This window comes from Oculina patagonica, chromosome 13 (genome assembly GCF_052425735.1).
Source record: "Oculina patagonica isolate OP01 chromosome 13, crgOcupat, whole genome shotgun sequence".
NCBI classification, from domain to species: Eukaryota; Metazoa; Cnidaria; class Anthozoa; order Scleractinia; family Oculinidae; genus Oculina; species Oculina patagonica.
The window spans coordinates 32,410,502-32,431,359 of record NC_135770.1 but is presented as its reverse complement, the minus strand read 5'-3'; the positions used below and the strand labels follow the sequence as shown (position 1 = coordinate 32,431,359).

Genomic DNA, 20,858 nt, shown 5'->3' with positions numbered 1-20,858 from the left:
GCGTTAAGGTCTTTGGCCTGTATTGTATTGCGCATCCTTACTGCGCAGAATTTTAAACAATTATTGGATGAGGTTTTTGTGATATCCGGAATAATCAAGGTCGAGGTAAGTGTTATCAGCCGAAGCCTTCGGCTTCGGCTGATAACACTTACCGAGACCTTGATTATTCTGGATATCACAAAAACCGAATCTAATAATTGTTTTATTATACATTGTTTTTTTGGTAAAGAAAATCATGACAAACGATTTCAACCTGTTTCAACACTTGTGCTAATTCCTGCTTGTCGTCCTGCTTTCTCCTCAAAGTATTTTGTGGAATAGTTCCTCCTAATTTATGTCAATCATTTTGTTTTTTTCCGAGACTTTATGGTCCAATAATTTTTCAACTTAGGTCAAACTATTGAAAAGGCGAATCGACAAACTATGAACTTCCTTCGCCGCCAGATGCCTGCCGAATTGCTCTTGGAAATCATGCATTGCACGCCCAACCTACAGATTAGTGAATAATCTGCTAGCAGATTATTCACTAATCTGTAGGTTTCAGGGATTCCCAGAATTAGCTGTAGGCTCTTATATATATATATATATAATTAGCCAATAAGAAGACAGCTAATGACTACAATGTATAATAATACTTGTAATTAGCGCGCGCACATTAACAAAATGGCGGCTTTTTTCTATGCGACTAAGTCCGTGGAAGAAGGAAATTGTCGTCTTCTCGTAAACGAGTATGGTGACCTATCAATTTTTTCTCATATTTTGGGTGTAGCGATAAAATTCTTTCTGTAAAATGAAAACAGATCAATTCCTATGTTCGAAAAATGAATTATCGCTAAAAACGTGTACTTTGCCAGTACTCGCAGAGGAATTATAAAGGAAATATATTGAATACAAGGTCTTCCTGCTCCTAAACGAATATGGTGACCCCCCTTTTTATTTCAAAATTTAAGTTCTCTTAAAGTAATAAACCAGTAGGCGAAGTTTTGTTAAAAAACTATGTTCAGTTCTATTTCAGGGTAATGACCTTAAGTATAAAAGGCGATACACCGCACAATTCCACAGAATAGTTGTGTTATTGTTATCATAAAGGGCAAGAATTATTAAATTGTGGTGATCAAGTTATTTACTGGAACGTACGGCCATTTGGCTTACGGGGAGGGGTGATATCCACACTTCTCTCTTCCCGGTTTTTCAATAATTCATTTTTCATTCTTATAGATAAATAAATTAAGGCATTTTATTTTGAGAGGCTGACTTTTTAGTAATCTGAGTTTCCGTGTAAGGTCAGAGGAACAAAGGTGTTCTTTTCTCTTCATTTCAGCTGGAATACCTTGATGCGGTTTTGACTAGAATGAAGTCCGCCTTGAACAGGACAAACACTGACCATGCAGAAGTTAAAAGTACTCAGACAAAGGTAAAGAGATTTCCTCGTTCTTTGAATTCAGTTAAGAACAGAATGCTTTCAAATTTTAACCCTGGATTACTCTGGGCACTGAATTATTCCATGGGCGCACGTTGCAATGGTCTGCAATGCGTTGTATGTAAGTTGATAAAGAAACGAGATGTGTAGCCCCAAACTGAAACTCATATAACAAATAACGCCTATTTCCAAAATCACTCAACCAATGAAGCTTTTAAAATTGTAATTCTAATTCGTTTGCATGATATTTCAAGTTCGATCTAAGTAAGCAATTGTGTCTGCCTATAGTAAACACATGATGGAAAGTTGCGCGGTGTTCAATTTCTAAGTCGAATGGAACAGCGTTTTATAGAGTTTACTGGATCCGGACTTCACAATAATGTTTCAATACCGGTAAATCAGTGGCTACAATATTAAATTTAATTTAAATCGCTCACGGTTAAACCGAACATCTTATTGCTTTTATTTTTGTACAAATACCAATAAAATACCAGGTGACTAGCGTTAAAACATTACATCTTCACACGTGAGAAAAACATGTTGTCTTCACACGTGAGAAAAACATGTTGTCTTCACACGTGAAAAGATCACCGTTGTTATGGTTACATAATAAATCGCGCCTTTCGGCCCTACCAGTAAACTAAGGCCCTGTCCACACTAACCCGGGTAGATTTGAAAACGCATTTATTTTTCTCCTGATAGGCCAACCGTACACACTGAAACAGCGTTTTCGCTCACCGAAAATGGTACTTTTCAAAAACGCTATCCAAAGTGGGTAAATTTTAAAACGCCGGCTAGGTAGTGTAGTGTGGACGGCGAAATCGGGCGATAACGGGGACGTCAATTAGTCATGTGACCTTTGTCAAATCGAAAGGTTTAATTAGGTTAACGATAGCTCTGTGCATGCGTTGTAACTCTGCGTGCGATTAACCCGGCCTGACCAATCGATGAAACCGATAATCGATGATAATCGATACCAATCGATTATAATCGATACCAATTAATCGATTGATATTGGAAATCGATGACCAATCGATGACGGAAAATTTTGTGACTTTTAATTTCATCGATTTTCATCGACTGTCATCGATTTTCATCGATTATCATCGATAACCATCGATTTTCATCGATCAATCGTTTTTTATTTGGTTTGATTCATGATGTACTGTTATGTCTGTTATGCAGCAAAAACCACGTTATTAAGAAAAGGGGCAAGGTTAACACTTGCGTATAGGTTACTTGAGAAGATGATAGCCTTTGACTACGCACTTAATAACAAGTGTAACGTCCGTTGCTTTATCTCCAGCTTTATCCGCTTCTTCAGACATTGTGTGCTCAGCTCACGATCAGTCGTTTAAGGATTGCGAAAATCTATTTCCGGATATCCTGGGGATGCCCGAGTACACAGCAAGATATCGATAACAGTCGATGACAATCGATGAAAATCGATAGCAATCGATGACAATCGATGTAATTAAGGAAATTTTATTTGTGACTATCGATTGGTCATCGATTGGCCGATTCCAATCGATATCAATTAACTAACCATCATCGATTGATATCGATTGATTGATTGATCTCCGATCATCGATATTCATCGATTGGTCAGGCCGGGGATTAAGCGTATCATTTTCAAATTTATCTTGGTTAATGTGGACGGAAAACATTTTATACGGCGTTTTCAAATTTCTCCGTTATTAAATTTACCCGGGTTAATGTGGACAGGGCCTAAATATTCTGGATTTAATAGACGACAATTGTAAATGCAGATTTATTTATGTGTCCGAAGATGATATTGACAGGAAGAAAATAACCATGTTTGACCTCAACATTGTTCTACAATTTCTTGGCGAGGTTCGGAAAGAAGAGAGAGAATTGGGCTCCGTCCACACTAATTCGGGTAAATTTGAAAATGGATTTTTCGCCCCGAAAACGGATAAAACGTTTTCCGTCCACACTCTCATTTTCGTACCTTCTCCAATAATTTCACCGTCCATACTTATCCGGATAGATTTGAAAACGAAACGCGGCATCGGCACTGGATAAATGGTAAACCATGCGTACATACTCTAAACTGGGTGCCAGATGATTTTTTTTTGTTTTAGCGGCGACAAAGAGCGGCGAAGCCGCGATCGTTGATAGAGTTTTTTTTTGTTTTATCGCGGCTTCGCCGCTCACAAATCGTGTCTTTCCTGCAAAAAAGAAAAGACCTCTGGTACCCAGGGTATACATACTCGAGCACGCGCTAAATTAAAATCGAGGAGTTTAAGGTTTTTTTCTCAACGCCGAGAATAACGTCATTCAAAAACAGTACTACAATTTCTAGTTAACTTGAGAACTTCGAGATAATCCAATTCGGTCGTTTAGTCAGTCATTTTCAAGTTAATCCATCTGGAAATTGTTTTCGAAAAGCTCCGTTTTTGGTGACCAAAAACGCCGTTTCAGTGTGGACGGTTGGCAAAACCGGAGAAAAAAGATGCCTTTTAGTGAGGACTAGGCCGAAGAGAAAATCCCACCGGAGAAGCTGAATGCATATCACAGTGAGTTTTTTGTTGCAGATATTTCATTGGTATTTATTCAATAAATACAACATTACATGGCCCCTTGGGGATACGAAATTTTTCTTCTCGTGTTGAAAAATATTCCACTCACTCGCTGCACTCGAGGAGAAATTTCGTATCCCCGCGCAGTCATGTAATATCCTCTATTTATCTTCACACTGGATAGAACGTTTTCGGATGCTTGATGAGAACCCGAATTTCGTAAATGTCCTTCCAATGACATGTTTGCCTTTTTTGGTAAAACAAAAAAAAAAGTGCAAGAATTTGTGCTGTCATTTTCTTCTTTCTTTTTACTCGTGAATGTAATGAAACGAGTATGGTTATGGAAAGTGATATGCAAATTTTCACTCGGTCAGTCGGTCGGTCGGTCGATGGGCTGTTAACTTTAATTTATGAATAATAATTTATCCATTAAATTATGGGCTGTTAACTTTAATTTATGAATAATAATTTATGCATTAAATTATAATATAATTTTCCTTGTTTTTTTTTAAACTTTTTGTTTTACACTTCTGGGGTTTGAACCGGCGACTCCTGACATCAACTATGGTTTTGAAGACCAAACGCCTAACCGCTAGACCACTTCGGCTTGCGTGTCATTTGGGCTGAAAATTAGCATATAGATTTCTTTGTGTTGTTCTTATCCCGCTGACCGATACCGTAGGTTCAAAGCTCGATTTATAGCTCTTAAGAATTTCACATGACAAATGGAAGAAATAATCTTAGAGAAAATATGAAAATCTTCGAAGCACTAGTGATATTCCATGTTTTCATGGAATTTTTAGATTTTTCAGGCACGAACTGTGGACTGCGACTGCGCTGGGTATTAAAAGGTTGATTTCAGGACAATTGTATGAATAAAGTCCAATTTTAGCAGTCTCTGAATGTTTTATAGTTCCAAGCGTATTGTACGATAATCGATAGTCATGATACGTAAATAATTTATAGTGAAAAAGCTCGCCAAACTGACGAATTTTGTTGCCTTTTAATAATATACTGTATAGTACTTAATTTGCATCTCTAATAGATTCATAAAAAATGAGAAAGAAAAAAAAAGACGTCGTATAAAATTGTAAAATGGATTGTCGTAAAAAAAAATAATCGTCCCAGCTGAGAATCGAACCAGGGCCGCTGGACTGTAGGGCCAACGGATTACCACTACACAACGCGTTAGCAAGCTTGCACTTTATGGTAGAAATTAGTGTTATATAACGAAGGCTTTTGAATGGATTACCCGCGTCCGCTGTAAACACAAGGAACCAACGTGATCATATCTCCCTTCAAACAACTTCTATACTAACATGCCGCTCACAAAAAGACAGAATCATTTCATAGCTCTACACCAATACATTTAGTATTCTAATTCACGAGTGGGCTAACAAAGCGTCTTTGATTTTTTCCTCGATGAAACTTTGTACTAATTTCTATTAAATGAGATCTCAACAATCTTATTTTGTAGGGAAAAGTAATTTACCATCAGATCATGACTCCTTCTTGGCTTGAGGCGCATGCGTCCTACATCAGCATTTATCGTTTGAACACCACTGAACAGCTCACGTTCACCGCAGGTCCATCACAACATAACATCTCTCTCCTTAAAGTACCCGTGATTCCTGCCGGTGCCTTAAGAAATTCCTCTGCGTTAACAGTTAAAATTGTGGTTTGTAATGACATCGAAATCGGGAAAAATGAGGAGAGCGATCCCAGATATGGCATGTCTGACGGTATAAGCTTTGTTGGCTTTGAGACTGTGGACAAAGAGACTTACGCGAACAACTTCGCCCCGTGTTTTGGAGTTGAGGGTTCTTCTGGTACCATTTTAACTGGACAAAGGTGGATCGGCTATTCCGCACCCAGGCCAATCGACACTTTCTATCCCGGTCAGTTTGTCATTACTCTCAAGTTGGATGCGCATGAAAACTGGGGCTTTTGCTACACTGCGCATGACGGGGGCTTCGTGAATACCGCTGGTTTCAACAACCGACTGGTGCTCAGCAACGGACTCACTCTTGAGGTTTATAAAGACGAGAAAGTCGAGAGAGTTGGGATTAAGTTCATCGAAGTCACTGTTGTAGAAGATGTTTAGTGTATGCGCAACACGTAAGATGTATTAAACCACTTATTCAGTATGCACGCAAACACATTATGCAGTGTGGTAACTAAGAAAAACTATTTATTGGTGGCTAGAATAAAGATAAACAAACTGCAGAATAATAACAGGTTGGAATTCATTTAGAGTATAAGGCATAAGTCGAGGATAATGTAATTTTAAATTACACACTTTATTAAATTACGTTGTTTCCACTGTATTAGTCTTATATTTGTTTGCTGAAATAAAATGGGCGTTCGAAAAAACTGTGGAGCGCTTGACGAGTTTTCCTCGTTGTATTTTTTTAATCCATAAACAAAAAAGCCATTCCGTAATGCGAACTTCGTCCTCCTACTCAGTACAATCCCATTAACTTCGAAAAGTAATGAACCCCGCCACAAAGCGATAAAAGTTCACTGCTATTGGTAAATCTTTCACTACTATTAATAAATCCCGAAAGTAAGTGCTAAAATTACCCTGATCGTGGGCAGGTTATGTTGATTTAAATGTATTTAAATAATGTACCGTGAAATCTCTAGCCGATTTCCTTTCAGGACCCTTTTTAGGAACAATTTTAATAAAATAAACTTGATGGACGGATCTCTATAAAAAACTACGATTATTTAGGCATAATTATTTTCTTATTGGTGAGTTGCATTGCTTCATAACCTTGGAGAAAGGGTGGGAAAGCGTAAATTACTGAACGGGTATGCTTATTAAAAAATGAGTTTCTAGGATTGGAAACGGCGGCCTGGGAGGAAATCATTTATATGGAATTATATCTCGCAACGATATATTTCATGTATATAAACTATTGACCGTTAGCACATGACTGAGGTAGTCAGAGGGCCAATAACTAAAATCATCCCATCAGATTGCTCTATTGCCAAATATTGGACTCCTGGACTAGGTATTGTCCCGAATGAGCTATGATGTTTTTTTTTAGCCGGAGCAGAGAGGGGGTGGGTCATGTAATTTTCAACCCCCTATCAGGGGTGGGTCAGTCAGTTTTGAGCCAGAAGGAAGGGGTGGGTCATTGACCAGTCCCTAAGGAAACGGAAAAAGCCTCTAATGAAGATCCCAAAAGTGCTGTTATCGACAGCACTAAACAAGACCTAAAGGCCGATGAGGTTGAAGACTCAGTTGACAGCGAGCTTTCGGCTATTGTCACCAGTTTGCTGACCAAAGGTATGGCTGATGACAAATGAATCGAACGGCACGACCTCAAAATTGTGAGGCCCTCACAAAGGGGAAGGAAATCAGCCCATATGGGGTAACTTAAGTGCGAATATACGATCCCAAGATCTGTGAATGCAGAAAGTGCAGACGTCCCTGATCAAAATATCAGTATACATCAGAATCATCTTACACTTGCATCAAAAAATATGTAAAAGCTTATTATCAAATGTCTCTGTTCGATTTTGTTTAGAATATCGTTGTGCAGCAAAAGAAAGTGCTTGTGATAACTCTGAGGATAATTAATCATGATTAAGTGAGACAGTGTAGTCAGTCACTATAGAACAATACTTTATTGTAATTTATTATATGGAGGAGAGTGTTTTACCGGGAACTAAACCACACGTAGATTCCATACGCCACTCCATCCGGGACCCGAGTGGCGTATTTTCCGTATAACACTCTTGCGAGTGACATATCGCTCATTGACGTCACGATTCGCGCCATTTCTATTTTGCTGAATGAACTTGGTTTCGTTTCGTTTGTTGTTAGCAAGCATCGACACGAAGGTTAAATTTGTTTAACAAAGTAACGAAAAAGAATGAGTTTTCCAAAAAACGTTAAGAATGAGTACACGATAATGAAAACCTTGACAGTTTCAAAGTTTTTAGAGGGAATTCTTCGCAAGGAATTTCACCATTGCAAGATGTCGTGAAGAAGAAAACAAAAGCAGTTGAAAACTATCGAACGGCCAGCAAGACTTTGCCGCATCGGATTCAAGTCAAAGCCAGTAATGTTTCAGTTCTTACGTGTTATTTCGTTGACCAGCATTTTGTTTGATCGGAATTCAGTTTTTAGTGTTATCCTGGGCACGGGTGCTTTGTATTTTCTATGAAGACAAACGCTGATTTGTACAACTGGCTCGATTATTCGAAAACAATGAAATAAAAATCGGCAACGTCAACTACATCTGGTCTCCATATAATAAAAAGAACATTACACGTTGGCTCAAAGATATGAATTTTATGCTCTCGTGGCAAAAACGATATCCCACCCGTTCGCTACGCTCACTCGTGAGATATCGTTTCTGCCACTCGAACATAAAATTCAAATCTTCTCGCCATCGTGTAATATCCTCTATATATTGACATTCATTTTGAAACCTTTTACACCCACACCTGTATTTTGACGCTTACTCAAATAAAAATTTGTAATTGCAATTGAAAAAGTCTTCCTGAAAGAAGAAACAAATGATTTCCCTGGAAGAAAAAGGCGCCTTTCTATACCAATCACGAAAAATTAGCTCCGAAAAATACAAAAACATGGCAATCTGTTAAATAATTGATACTGTCGCAATAATTTAGTGGCACATGGTAAATGAAAATGTTACATGGTATTAAAATGAAACATTTACACGGTAAGTTTACTTCCAATCAAACGCTTGGGTCTCAAAATGAATGGACGACGTGCCGCCTGTCAGATAAAGGTTCTGTGAGGACAAAAAATATTAGACAGCAACAAGCCCGTAACCAGGATTTTGCATGGGGGAGGGGGGTGCGTATGAGCGCCTCCATCGCGAGATTTTGAGCGCCGCAGGCGCGAGTAACGTAGGGGGATCTGGGGGTATCGTCCCCCAGGAAATTTTGAAAAAAATAGGTTATCTGAGACAGAATTTCGTGCGTTTTGAAGACAGTTTGTAAGGAAAAAAGGCAGGTAAAAGTGAAGGTAACAACGAAAAAAAGGATCAGGGGTTTAGTGTTGGAATACTTTTCCATGTCAGTTCAACATCGTTTTACTTGAATCAAAAAAAACAAAAAAAAAAAAACAAAACAAACTCAGAGATTGTGGAGTAGGTGGAAAGGAATATATTATTCTCCAGATTTTAACTTGCAATGCTCATTGCAGCCAAGTATTATTATTACTATTAGTTATTGGCAATACAAAATTCGGAAAATTACAGAGCTTTACAGATCCGCCATATTAGTATTCCACTTTGGTACATATGGAAGCCAGATTTCTCTGCGAGAAGAAATAAGGTGATTTGTGGCACTTCTGAAGACTTTGGTTATCATATTTAACTTATAAGCATATCTTAAAAGCATTTTAAAAGTGCGAAGATATTGGTTTCTGTAAAATTTAAGATCACGTTTTAGTTAGGCTGTCCCTAGCGATTAGTGACACTTATGTCTTGAAATATACTTGTATTGAATTGAATTGTATTGAATATAATATACAGCTCAAGTAACAGAGTGAAGTACCAAGAACATTTTCAACTCTCAGGATCAAACTTATGCAAATTGTTCTGCAACAAATGTTTAGCTTTCTAAATAAGTTAGCGAATTAACACCTTCTTTTAACATGCTGGTGATGAACAAGTTAAGACGATGTTAGCATCAACTCATCATCTTTCGCTGGCTAAGATACAGTAGATTTTCACTATGTCTCAGATAACTCGAACTACGGCAATTTCTGACCATACTCGAACTGAAACTTTATCCCTTGCAGCTGTTTATGGGCTTTCTCAGTGGTACTCGGCTATCTCGAACGATATGTAAGGATCCTTGTCTTATATCTTCACTCCTTGACTAGAATTGGGATTAAACATCATCCTTTCAAAATCAGAGAATAGTTTGGGCGAGATGTAGTACGTCTATTTCTGAGACCTTCTTCTATGCAAGACCTCTTTTCTTGCCAGAAGTCGTGTTGCCATGCATTTCAAATACCAAGCGTACCTTTCAAGTATACGATGTATTTGTACTGCCGTCGGCAGTCTTTATCTGATTTTTCGCTACTTAAACTTAAACCCGTTTTGTACCGTGGAAATATTTGCTGTTTTACAATAATTTACCATCGAGACGGTTGACAATGTTCTTAAGGAAAACTTAATTATTAATTTTACCACTACGGTCGTTCGATATTTGTCAATATATGTTTAGGTCTCGTTTTTCTCTGTACAAAATTTCTTTCAAATTAAAAGATACCATAGAAACAATAGTTCTGTAAGGTTAAAAAATCTAGTATGGATTAATAAGACTGAGAAGGCAGATTGTTAACGACATCCTAAAAAAATATTGGCCGTGTTTTATTTTTCTCGGTGTTGTCCGGAACGTAGCGCCTTTAACATACTAATAACAACAGAACTGCTTTGTTGAGTGGTTGCGACTTCGCTTACGTAACCGTGTAGCACTTAATTTCTGCGGGTTGTAAGTTTTTTCCATAACCGGCAAAAAGTAAACTACCGCAAAAATGTTTCCGCAAAAATTTAATCCACAGCTGTAGTACACATCATTATCATCTATACATGTGCATCAAAAGCAAAGATATAACATAGCTAGCAGAGTTGCGCAATCAAATTCAGTATACGTAAGCATGCACCATAACTCGATGGCGCACGCTAAAGCATTAATTGGTTCCTAATTAAACGTCTTTTTTCGACTGTTTGCGATAACTGGATCGACGTTAGACGGTCATAATCCATTAACAGCGCCGTCAGCCACACTAGAACAAGACGTTATTGCAAAAGGTTGACATTCATTTTGACACTTTTTACCATCCGCATGGTGTTTGACCTGTATTTTGATGTTTACTCAAATAAGAACGAAAGGTTTGAATTTATAATTAAAATAGAATTCCTAAAATTCACAAAAAATAATTCCATGGAAGAAAGACCATTTTGCTAATCGCAAAATACAAAAATGGCTAATCCGCATAATTAAACTCCCAAAAATATCAGTAGTGTCATACGATAGGCCATTCAGTGGAAAGATTATTTATATTAATGTAGAACTTTGACAGAATTAAGGAGGATCTTTTACCGAGGAAGTACTCAATTCATTTTTTTACGTTTTAATAATAAAAGGTGTTTTCCTGATCAGTAAAGGGCGATCTTTGCTGAAGTCATTGTTTACATTTTGCCTCATTAGCATAGCACTTTGCGCAAAGAAGGCATCATGCTATTTACAGAGTAACTCCAGATATTAAAAGACCTTGTGAAAACGTAATTATTGGAGAAATGCTCAGCTCTTTGTGTGCAATATTCAAGGAGATGTAAGCGTTTAAAGACTGTATAGTTTCTGGGTGGCAAAAGCGCTAATGAGACCATTTATTCTTTGTAAATTATCAAATTTTCTAACCTGCGTCACAGACAAAGTGTTTAATACATCGGGCTCAAGTTTATAGCGACAGTTAATCGTACCATTTACTTTCAATAATCAGAATTGCTATTTTTATAGCTCGATCAGAAAGTGAAGCGCTAATGCTAATTAGGCAAATACTGTAAACAAGATTTTCCTATAGGAAGCACGAGTCTTTGCACCAGGTGACAGGTGCGTTCTCCCATACATAAGCTATAAGGGTATGTGCCGCTGAAAAAGGTACGGCTTTCAAGCAATAAAGTTTTGAAAAGGGTACACATATACGTGCAAATTACCAATTGACAACAAGGGGGTACGTTATTAATAAAGAGACTGCATTCTCGAAAACATTCAACAGATAGACGATATTCGAGATGCAGTCGTATGCATCGACTAAGGAATCCTTCATAAACCCGGCCAAGGCGACTTTGGTCGAGGCAAGGCCACTGAAACAAGTAAAACAGGAAGGGAACGCGGTAGAGAAGGAATCTGGGCGTGCGAACGCTGCACAAGGATCAAATCGTGCCTTGTTGGTGCTGGTCATCACTGTGTGCTTAATTTCTCTCGTGGTTCTTCTGCTGACATTATTGATGTTGTTCGGGAAAATCGGCGACGGATGTGGCTGCTCCGCAGACGAAGGTATAAATGATATTAAAAGTACATAGAAGCATGTGTAAAGTTATTTTAATCATTTTTGTATTTCTTTGCCAGCGGATATCAGTCACTGCCCTTTAAATGTGGTAGAGGGCAGTGACTGTAATAAGCCACACAATAAACTACAGAATCAAACTTTTTTCAGGCACAGCAAGGCACAGCAGCACAATTTGTTGCACTAAAAAAATTGCACTAATTTTAAATTCATACGAAAGAATTTTGACAAAAAATTGCTTCATAATTATAACTCAACTTTGGAGATTTTGGCAGGCTTACCAGCATTTTAGTCATGTTTACAGAACTAAGAAACACTTTTTAACGGTTTGCACGATCGACTATCTACCTGTCACTCCGATTTATCGAGGATTGGAAAGTCTTCTCTCAGAAATTCAGGATAAAAAGGTTCAACAGAACTTTTGGGCTAAATTTAGGTGACCTTATATTTCTGCACTTTTGCGCGCTTCAACGATTTTCAGGTATGTATTAAAATATTCATCTCTTAAGGTCGCGGGGGACACCTTAGGCTCATCATTATGCATTTATTTAAAGCGTATGCACGAAGTGCAACGACTGACATCGACAACTTTACGAGATATTCATGACTGAATAAAAATATGGGTGCGTGCGCATGATTTTTTTTTTAAAAAAGAATTCCTGTTTCTTTGATATTTTAACCAATTTAAAACAACACTAGGCGTTATACGTTTATATAGATTGTAGGAAGTCTATGAGCTTATTTTTATTCAATTTGTTTTTGTTTCTGCAACTCAGAGTAATCATAATAATATTCGGCATAAACAATCGTGTCCTTCATAAAAACGCATTGTTCTCACCATAAAAGCGTGGAATATAATTACCATAATTACATTTCTCCTTTGGAAACTGATCGTGTTTTGGTCGGGACACGTTCGGAAATCTCAAAGTTTGGACTTTTCCGACAATTTTGTGGCAGAGAATACAGCGCGGATACAGGCCTTCATGACTTGCCACTGCAGATAGGTAAACTATGGATATTGTAGTGTGTCATAACAGAGGCGGAATTTTAAAAGAGCGCTTTTAGAAAGAGGTAGAAGGCATTAAATTAAAATTTGCGCATTTAAACCGCCATAACTTGCTGCCAAATTTTAAATTAAAAAATCCGCTTCTGTTATGACACTCTAGAGATATTGACTGATTAGTTTTTGACAAGATTACAGTGTGCTGTCTCCTACTCGTTCCGCAAACTCTGCCACAAAATCATGTTCTTCCCAATTTGGCACTACCGTGGCTATAACATCGCCGTTAAGTACAATCTACCAAATAAAAGATGACATACATAATTTTTCATCATTTCTCTATGTCTCTGTAAAATTTGAGCTTAATCGCACCTATAACAGCCGAGAAATAAGCGTTTTAAAAGATGCAGGTCAAGCAAAATTTCGCTTCATGAATTTATTCATGCGGTAGGTATCCCCCGCGACCTTAGCTGTTCCCAAAAATTTAATAAAAATGTGTCAGCAAAGTGTTTTACTGGTCGCGATTTTGTTCTTTTAATCTCCAATCACTTTAAAAAATATAATTCCCCAGTTTAATCAGATTTAATTCTAGTATAATACTTGAATGATAAGTCAAAATTTTCTCAAAGTCTTTCCAGCCATCGCGTCAAAGCCGAACAAATTAAATTATGGCTCATATTAGTTTAATAACTGCGTAGCCAATGCTTAGCTATTCGAGTGTATCGTTCAGTTTCGACACTGCCTAAAAGGACGAGTAAGTAATGCAAACATGACCACTCACAATTTTATAGGACAATATACAAAAAGAAATGCATTTCCGTGTTTATGTCGACTGGTAGAAACATGTACACGAGTGGAAGTTTGGGAGAACGGCAAATGCTGTGGGAAAAGGAGCCACAGGCAAGGGTTTACACTAGCTTTTTTGAGTTCTCCTAAAATCTCCTCTCCTAGAATGTTTCTAAACCTGATAGAAACAAGAGAAAAAGGTTTCTACTTCTTTTGGAAAATACTGCGAGAGTGAGAAATGAAAATCATTCGTTTATTTTGATTACCAAAAAGTAAATTCTCCTTGCTCGCGCCATCATTACGTCAACAGCTCGTGTTTGTTCTGTGTTTTAGTGAGTTTTTTTTAACTGTCATACTGTCGTACTATAATTGGCTTATTTGATCGTCAATAAGAGTACAGACACATTATTCACGTGAAGCCATCGACCCAGCGCCAATTCTTAAAAAGTGCGATTTTTGCTGTTCTTGTTATCAAACCACACACAAAATGGCGTCACGTTGACAAAATTGACCTTAGCGGTGGAGGGCCATGGTGATATTGTCACTAACTCCAAAATACGCTGTGAGATCGGGAGAGGTCGATTTTCTACAGGAAATAGAAAATCACCGGCACGTAATTTCTTAAACGTCGGTTTTTATTTCCCGTAGAAAATCGACCTCAGCGGGTCTCACAGCGTATTTTAGAGTAAGTAACAAGAAAAGCAAAAATTTTCTACGCTTCACTATCGCACTCGGAACCAAAACGACAACGATAGGAAAGAAAAGAATCCTGGAGATTACGGTGGAGGAAATTCTGTAGTGATTTGAACAGATTTACGGAAGATATTTCGCTTCGAGTGAGATGCTGTCGAAAATAGTTTCCAGCCTTGGGAATATTTAATAAAGTACACGTGTTCAAAATTTCGCAAAGCAATAACTCATCCAAATCACTTTAAATGGACTCGAGGGGCTGGCAAACAAGAAAAAAACATGACGCAGCAACAGTGTAAGTCAATTTTATTCATATGACGTTCGAATTTATCCATCGTAAAACAAAATTGTTTCATTCCCATACAAATCCTTATAAATTGAGTCTAAGAGTACTGTGGCTCTAATCGTTAGCTGTCCTCTTATTTATGACAAATTTTTCATAACATTGTCAAAAATGATGAAAAAACAAAACAAATAATATGAAAAAAGAAAGAAATTAAACATCTTCTTTCGCTACATGACTTCCCACAACTAAATTAATTAAATAAAAATAACGTATGCTGTAAGAATGAAACATAATGTTTAATTAGTAAATAGGTGATTATCTCGATTATTATTATTATTATTGTTATTATTATTATTATTATATTTTTTTCTTTTATTTTCCTGTAACTAAGTGTAAGGAAGTATTCAATAGGCCAATTCCGATATATTAAAATTCTTACTTGGCTCCGAGGCTTAACGCTTGGGGGAATAAAACAAAAGAAATGATTTATTCATCCCTGGACCTCGATGTGATATCTTTTGTTTTATTTCCCCAAGCCTCGGATCCAAGTTAGAATTTTAATATATCGAAAATGGCCTATTTTCCATGTAATCGTAGCGGTAGTGTAAGCATATGTAAATGAGTGTGTATATAATATACTTATAGTACTTATGTGTAAGTAAAGTAAATGTGGGAACTGTAAGTAAGGAAGAGTGTGTAATAGTAAGTGTATAGCATTCAATAAAAAAAAAAACATTGTCAAATAAGTCTGTTGATCAACCTGGATCCTACTTTGACAGTGTTATGACGAAATTTATTATCAATATAAATTTCAGCTAAGAAAATATTATTTCTTTTTTAAGCTTCATCTGCGGAGTCAGCCAAAAAGGAGGCATTTGAGAAGAATATCATCAAAAGCCTTCTACTGGGTTTGGTAAGGACATGAATTGTGATTAAAACCAAATTGTCATCCCACAATCACAGATAGAATTATTGCGCTTGACAGAAAAAAAGAAAATATAAAATAAACAGAAGAAACGCACATGAAACTTGGTTTCTATTTCGATTCGATTATTAACCCTTTTTTGAGGCCCGCGCTTACTTTGAACTCTTATAACTTTAAGTTTAAACCAAACGCTGCAAAACTTTCTGAGTTTTCCTAAATATTATCTGGCAATAATTTGATAGGGTTGGATGATGTGCCATGAACTTGACATTACCATGGCAACGGTATTTTGACAGGCATGTTTTCCCAAATTTGTAATTTTGCGTGTTTCTGTTAATAAATATCCACTTAAATGGAATTATTTTTACATTTTTACGGGTTTAAAGCACATTTTTATTGATTTTGAGTACTTTGCAGTAATTTTGGGCGGTTTTCTGGCATTTTGGAAAAAAATTGAAATCCAAGATGGCGGATCCAAGATGGCGGCTGTTTTGACATCATGATGTCAAGTTATGTCATAATTTTGTCTAGAGGGTCGAGGTTTCATGAAACTTTGAACAGTTTGCAGGTTTTTGACTCCACAAAGTACCAGAACTGCAGAAGTAAACTTTGCATTTCGCGCCCGGAAGCGTGAAATGTGAGAGGTACCATCCTTTTATAGCAGATCTTCTTGTTCCTTTCCTTTGTTTTACAGATGGAGCGCATTGAAGACCTCGAAAAATTTGAAATTAAGGTACACAATTTCCATGATAGCTATATTTCTTTGAAGAGCATTATTTACTTTTATTTTAAAATCGATTTGTCGTAATTAGGTTTGCCTTTACCAATTGACTGACCGACCGACTGACCCTATACAAAATCAAGATTCACTCACTTTTTAAACTACTACCGGCCTTTTACGGAAATTAATAATCGCCTTGAGTGTACAAGTCAGCGTAGCACCTGAACGTTTTCTCTTGTCTCGTTCACCGCGCGAAACCTGAAACTAGGATCTCGTTGTCCGCTTGAAGCCTCAGGCGAGAATGAGTGAGAGATTGCTATTCGGTGACGTCGACACCGATAAGAGTACAGTCTTAAAGGAGCCAAGAATGCCAAGAGACTAGGCTGTGCGCAAATAACTTATCTAGAGGTGCAAACGATGCTGAAAAAACACAACAATACATCTTTCAATAACATTTTACAACAATACCTCTCAATACCTAAGTTACAGCCTAGGAAGAGAATGTGAATAATTTGAATCTTCTTGGCACTCTGCCCGGGATAATGTGTAACTAAGGGATTATTAGACAATATGCCAGTCAGTGAATATCACTTGTTCCTCAGAAAGACTATCCAGAACATTCATACAAGAGTTATCCTACTGACGATGCACTTTTTGCCATTTATTCAAAATACATTTACAGCAATCTTGTATTCATACCTGTGTGTTTGACTTATTGAGTTTTCTGATTTTCATCAATTACAGACAGAGGCTGGGTACAATGCTCTCCAAGATGATCTCAACATGACAAGGAGCGAGTTGTTACTGATAACAAATAACATAAGTCTGACAACAAGGGTTCGTTAACAAGTCTTTCTTTTTCCAACAAGTGTTTCTTTTAGCTTGATTTATCTGTTTGTATGTTTAATTGGTATGTTTGTTAGAGTTTTTTCTGACAGCTTCCGGAAAGTAACTTGTCAAGCATTTAGATTGATTATTTAACAAATTGATAAAAGGCCCATATATGGCCAGGACTCCTTTTTATCAGTCATCCGTGAATATCCTGCGACATACGCAGTTTGCCAACATTAATAAGTCTGACGTCTTGCCGCAAACCGCTGTATAACTAAAATTTATGTAACCGTAAAAATGCGTTGAGTTGACAATTTGCTGAATAATAAAACCGCTATCCTGTTCTGCTCTGCTCGATGTTGCGGAATAATATTGTCTGATTTTAAAGCCAACCCGGCCAAGGCCCGTTCTTAAGTATAAAAGGCGATACACCGCACAATTCATAGAGGGCAAGGGATTTTAATTGTGGCGAATCAAATTATATGAGAAATGCATTTTTTAACAAGAAGTAATTCACTAGAAACCTACAGCCATTTGGCGTACGGGATGAGAAAAAGTGTGGATATCACTCCTCCCCTGTTTTTTTTTTTTTCCCAATAATTCATTTTTCTTTTATAAATAATTAAATTAAGGCATTTTATTTTGAGAGACTGCGCCTTTTTAGTTATCTGAATTTCCGTATAAGTCAGAGGAACAAATGTGTTCTTCTCTCTTTATTTCAGCTAAATAACCTTGATGATGTTTTGACTCGGTTAAAGTCCGCCTTGAACAGGACAAACACTGACCTTGCAAGACTTAAAAGAACTCAGACAAAGGTAAAGAGATTTTTTCATTCTTTGCATTTAATCAAGAACCAGGTTACGTTTACATTTTAACTCTGGATTACTCTGGACACTGTCTTCATTTCAAAAGGGCTAGATCGGACTATTTACGAATCGATTGTTACTGACTTGTTATTCGGACCCGTCGTTAAAATATGACGATTTTGCTAAGCTCAGTGCATGTCGAACGGTATGAATAAACAATAAATGTTATGCGTGTGTGCGTGTTTATGCTGGGCAAAAGTGCAACTCCGTCAAAAAATACAAAATAAAATCACCTCATTTGAATGCCTTAGGTCAGGAAGTACACATTAGCACCTGCAGGATTCTTGTGCTGAAAAGCTCTATTTTCTCTAATTTTTTCCACGCACGTAAACGGACGTAAAAAATTAAGCGTCAGTGGAAATCCACCTTTAGCCACGGGCGACCTCGTCCCCAGGCCTAATCCGTGCGTACGTACGTACCGTCGGTCGGTCGGACGGTCACGTGACAACCAAATTTTTTTTGGCTCGATGGTTTACCAAAAATTCTAAGGAATGGGGCTATTTTGAGAACTTAACGTTTCGTATGTTACAACATACATCTCCAGAAGTGACCATTAGCTAGATTACTGTTTATGCGCATCCTTACTGTTTATGCGCATCCTTACTGCGCATGTAATCCATGTCGCAACGTCACGCCACGTCATGCATGAGCGCGGGCGCTGAGAAAACTTTCCAAACACATATAGGGTGGGTAGCTGTTGCGTTAAATTCGCTGGCAGTTTCCTCTCATAAACGGTCGGTGATCCCCATTTTTTTCGAACCTTTGGAGATAAATCTCTACCGATTGAGAAAGAATTAGCCAAATATGAATGTTAAAAGTTTATTATTTTTTCATTTTCTCTTCTCCCGCCCGATCGAATCAGTCACAGTTTGCAACATTTTGCTGTTTTGAACGTTTGCAAATCCAATTGTTAAAGACAAGGTTTACTCTAAGAGAATTAAGAAATATATTTGTTCAATATACCCACTCAAATAAATTTGGACAAAGAAAGTTGGCCGGCATCAATTCATTTAAAATATGTTCTTGCCTGAAGCCGCAGAAGCCATATCGAGTGACGAAGTCAAGTTTATCTAAATGAGCGCCTTCTTTCAGATATCGTATCTCGGAAACCAATTCGGCGACCCCCAATTTTTAACATTTCTGACATAAAAAACTCGTAAACTAGCAGTGGAGAAAATTGAAGAAAAATTGTAATATTGGAAGATTTTTGCGCGAACGTCCTTAAATGTGAAATAAAAAACTGATACCTAATCTGAAAATTATGACATAATTTTAAAAGTAGGTTTTCAAATTTATCCAGATTAATGTGGACGGGGCCTTAGAGAAAATCTAACCGGAGGAGCTGAATGTATATCTCAGTGAGCTACTTCATTGCAGGAATTTTTATAATAACTGTTTATATAATAAGTGTTTATATAATAATAATATAATAATATCCTCTATTTAAAACGTTTTCGAATGCGTGATGAGACCCGGATTTCGTTGACTCCAATGCATGTTGCCTTTTCTCGTAAAACTGAAAAAAAATGCAAGAATTTGTGCTTTCCTTTACTTCTTTCTTTTTTCTGCATGGAACTTTGTACTAATGTCTATTAAAGTAGATCTCAACAATTTTATTTTGTAGGAGAAAGTGATTTACCATCAGACCATGACTCCTTTTTGGCTTGAGGCGCATGCTTCCTACATCAACAGTTATCGTTTGAACACCACTGAACAGCTCACGTTCATCGCAGGTCCAAAAGAAAGTCGCCCCGCTCTCCTCAAAGTACCCATGATTCCAGCTAACGTCTTGCACAGTTCCACACAGCTAACAGTTAAAATTGTGGTTTCCAATGATGTCAATATCGGAACAAATGAGGACAGCGATATCCAATATGGCCTGTCTGACGGGATAAGCTTTGTTGGCTTTGGGACTGTGGACAAAACAAGTTTAAATCTCGGGCTTAACTACTTCCCATGTTTTGGAATCGAGGGGTCCTCTGGTGCCATTTTAACTGATGTTATAGGGATCAACCCTTCGTCCAGACCAAAAGATGCATTCTATCCAAGTCAGTTTGTCATCACTCTTAAGTTGGATGCACATGAAAACTGGGGATCGTGCTACACTGCTCATGACGGGGGCTTCGTGAAGACCATAGGCTACAACAACCGACTGGTGCTCAGCAACGGACTCACTCTTGAGGTTTATAAAGGGGACAAAGAGGAGAGGGCTGGAATCAGGTTCATCGAAGTCACCGTTGTAGAAGATGCTTAGTGTGAGCGGGGCACGCAAAATGTATTAAACAACTTACTCAGTATGCACACAAACATAAGCAGTATGGCAATTAAATAAGGAAAACTATTTATTGGTGGGGTGGCAAGAATAAATATTAACAAACTGCAGAAAAATAACAGGTTCGAATTCATTAAGAGTATAAGGCATAAGTCGAGGAAACTTTCATGTTAAATTACACACTTTTTTTAAATAACGTTGTTTCCACTGTATTAGTCTTATATTTGTTTGCTGAAATAAAATGGGCGTTCGAATAAACTGTGGAGCGCTTGACATGTTTTCCTCGTTGTATTTTTTAATCCATGAAGAAAGAAGCCATTCCTTAATGCGTTCCTCGTCCTCTTACTCATTACAATGCCATTTAGTTCGAAAAGTACCGAACCTCCCACAAAGCAATAAACGTTCACTGCCATTGGTAAATCTTTCACTGCTATTAACAAATCCCGAAAATAA

The 20,858-nt window shown here is 37.4% G+C and overlaps 2 protein-coding genes across 2 annotated transcripts in view; both read left to right on the top strand.

Annotated features, from left to right (window-relative positions):
* LOC144635210 (uncharacterized) overlaps nucleotides 1-20,858 on the top strand; it is a 142,854-nt gene that overhangs the window by 106,368 nt on the left and 15,628 nt on the right. The window lies entirely within an intron of this gene.
* Nucleotides 11,742-20,637, top strand: LOC144635216 (uncharacterized). Its single transcript, XM_078494308.1, has 6 exons — nucleotides 11,742-12,018; nucleotides 15,633-15,703; nucleotides 16,410-16,448; nucleotides 17,181-17,273; nucleotides 17,990-18,082; nucleotides 19,758-20,637. Exons 1-6 carry the CDS (start codon nucleotides 11,754-11,756, stop codon nucleotides 20,385-20,387), a joined length of 1,191 nt encoding a protein of 396 aa, XP_078350434.1. The 5' UTR covers nucleotides 11,742-11,753; the 3' UTR covers nucleotides 20,388-20,637.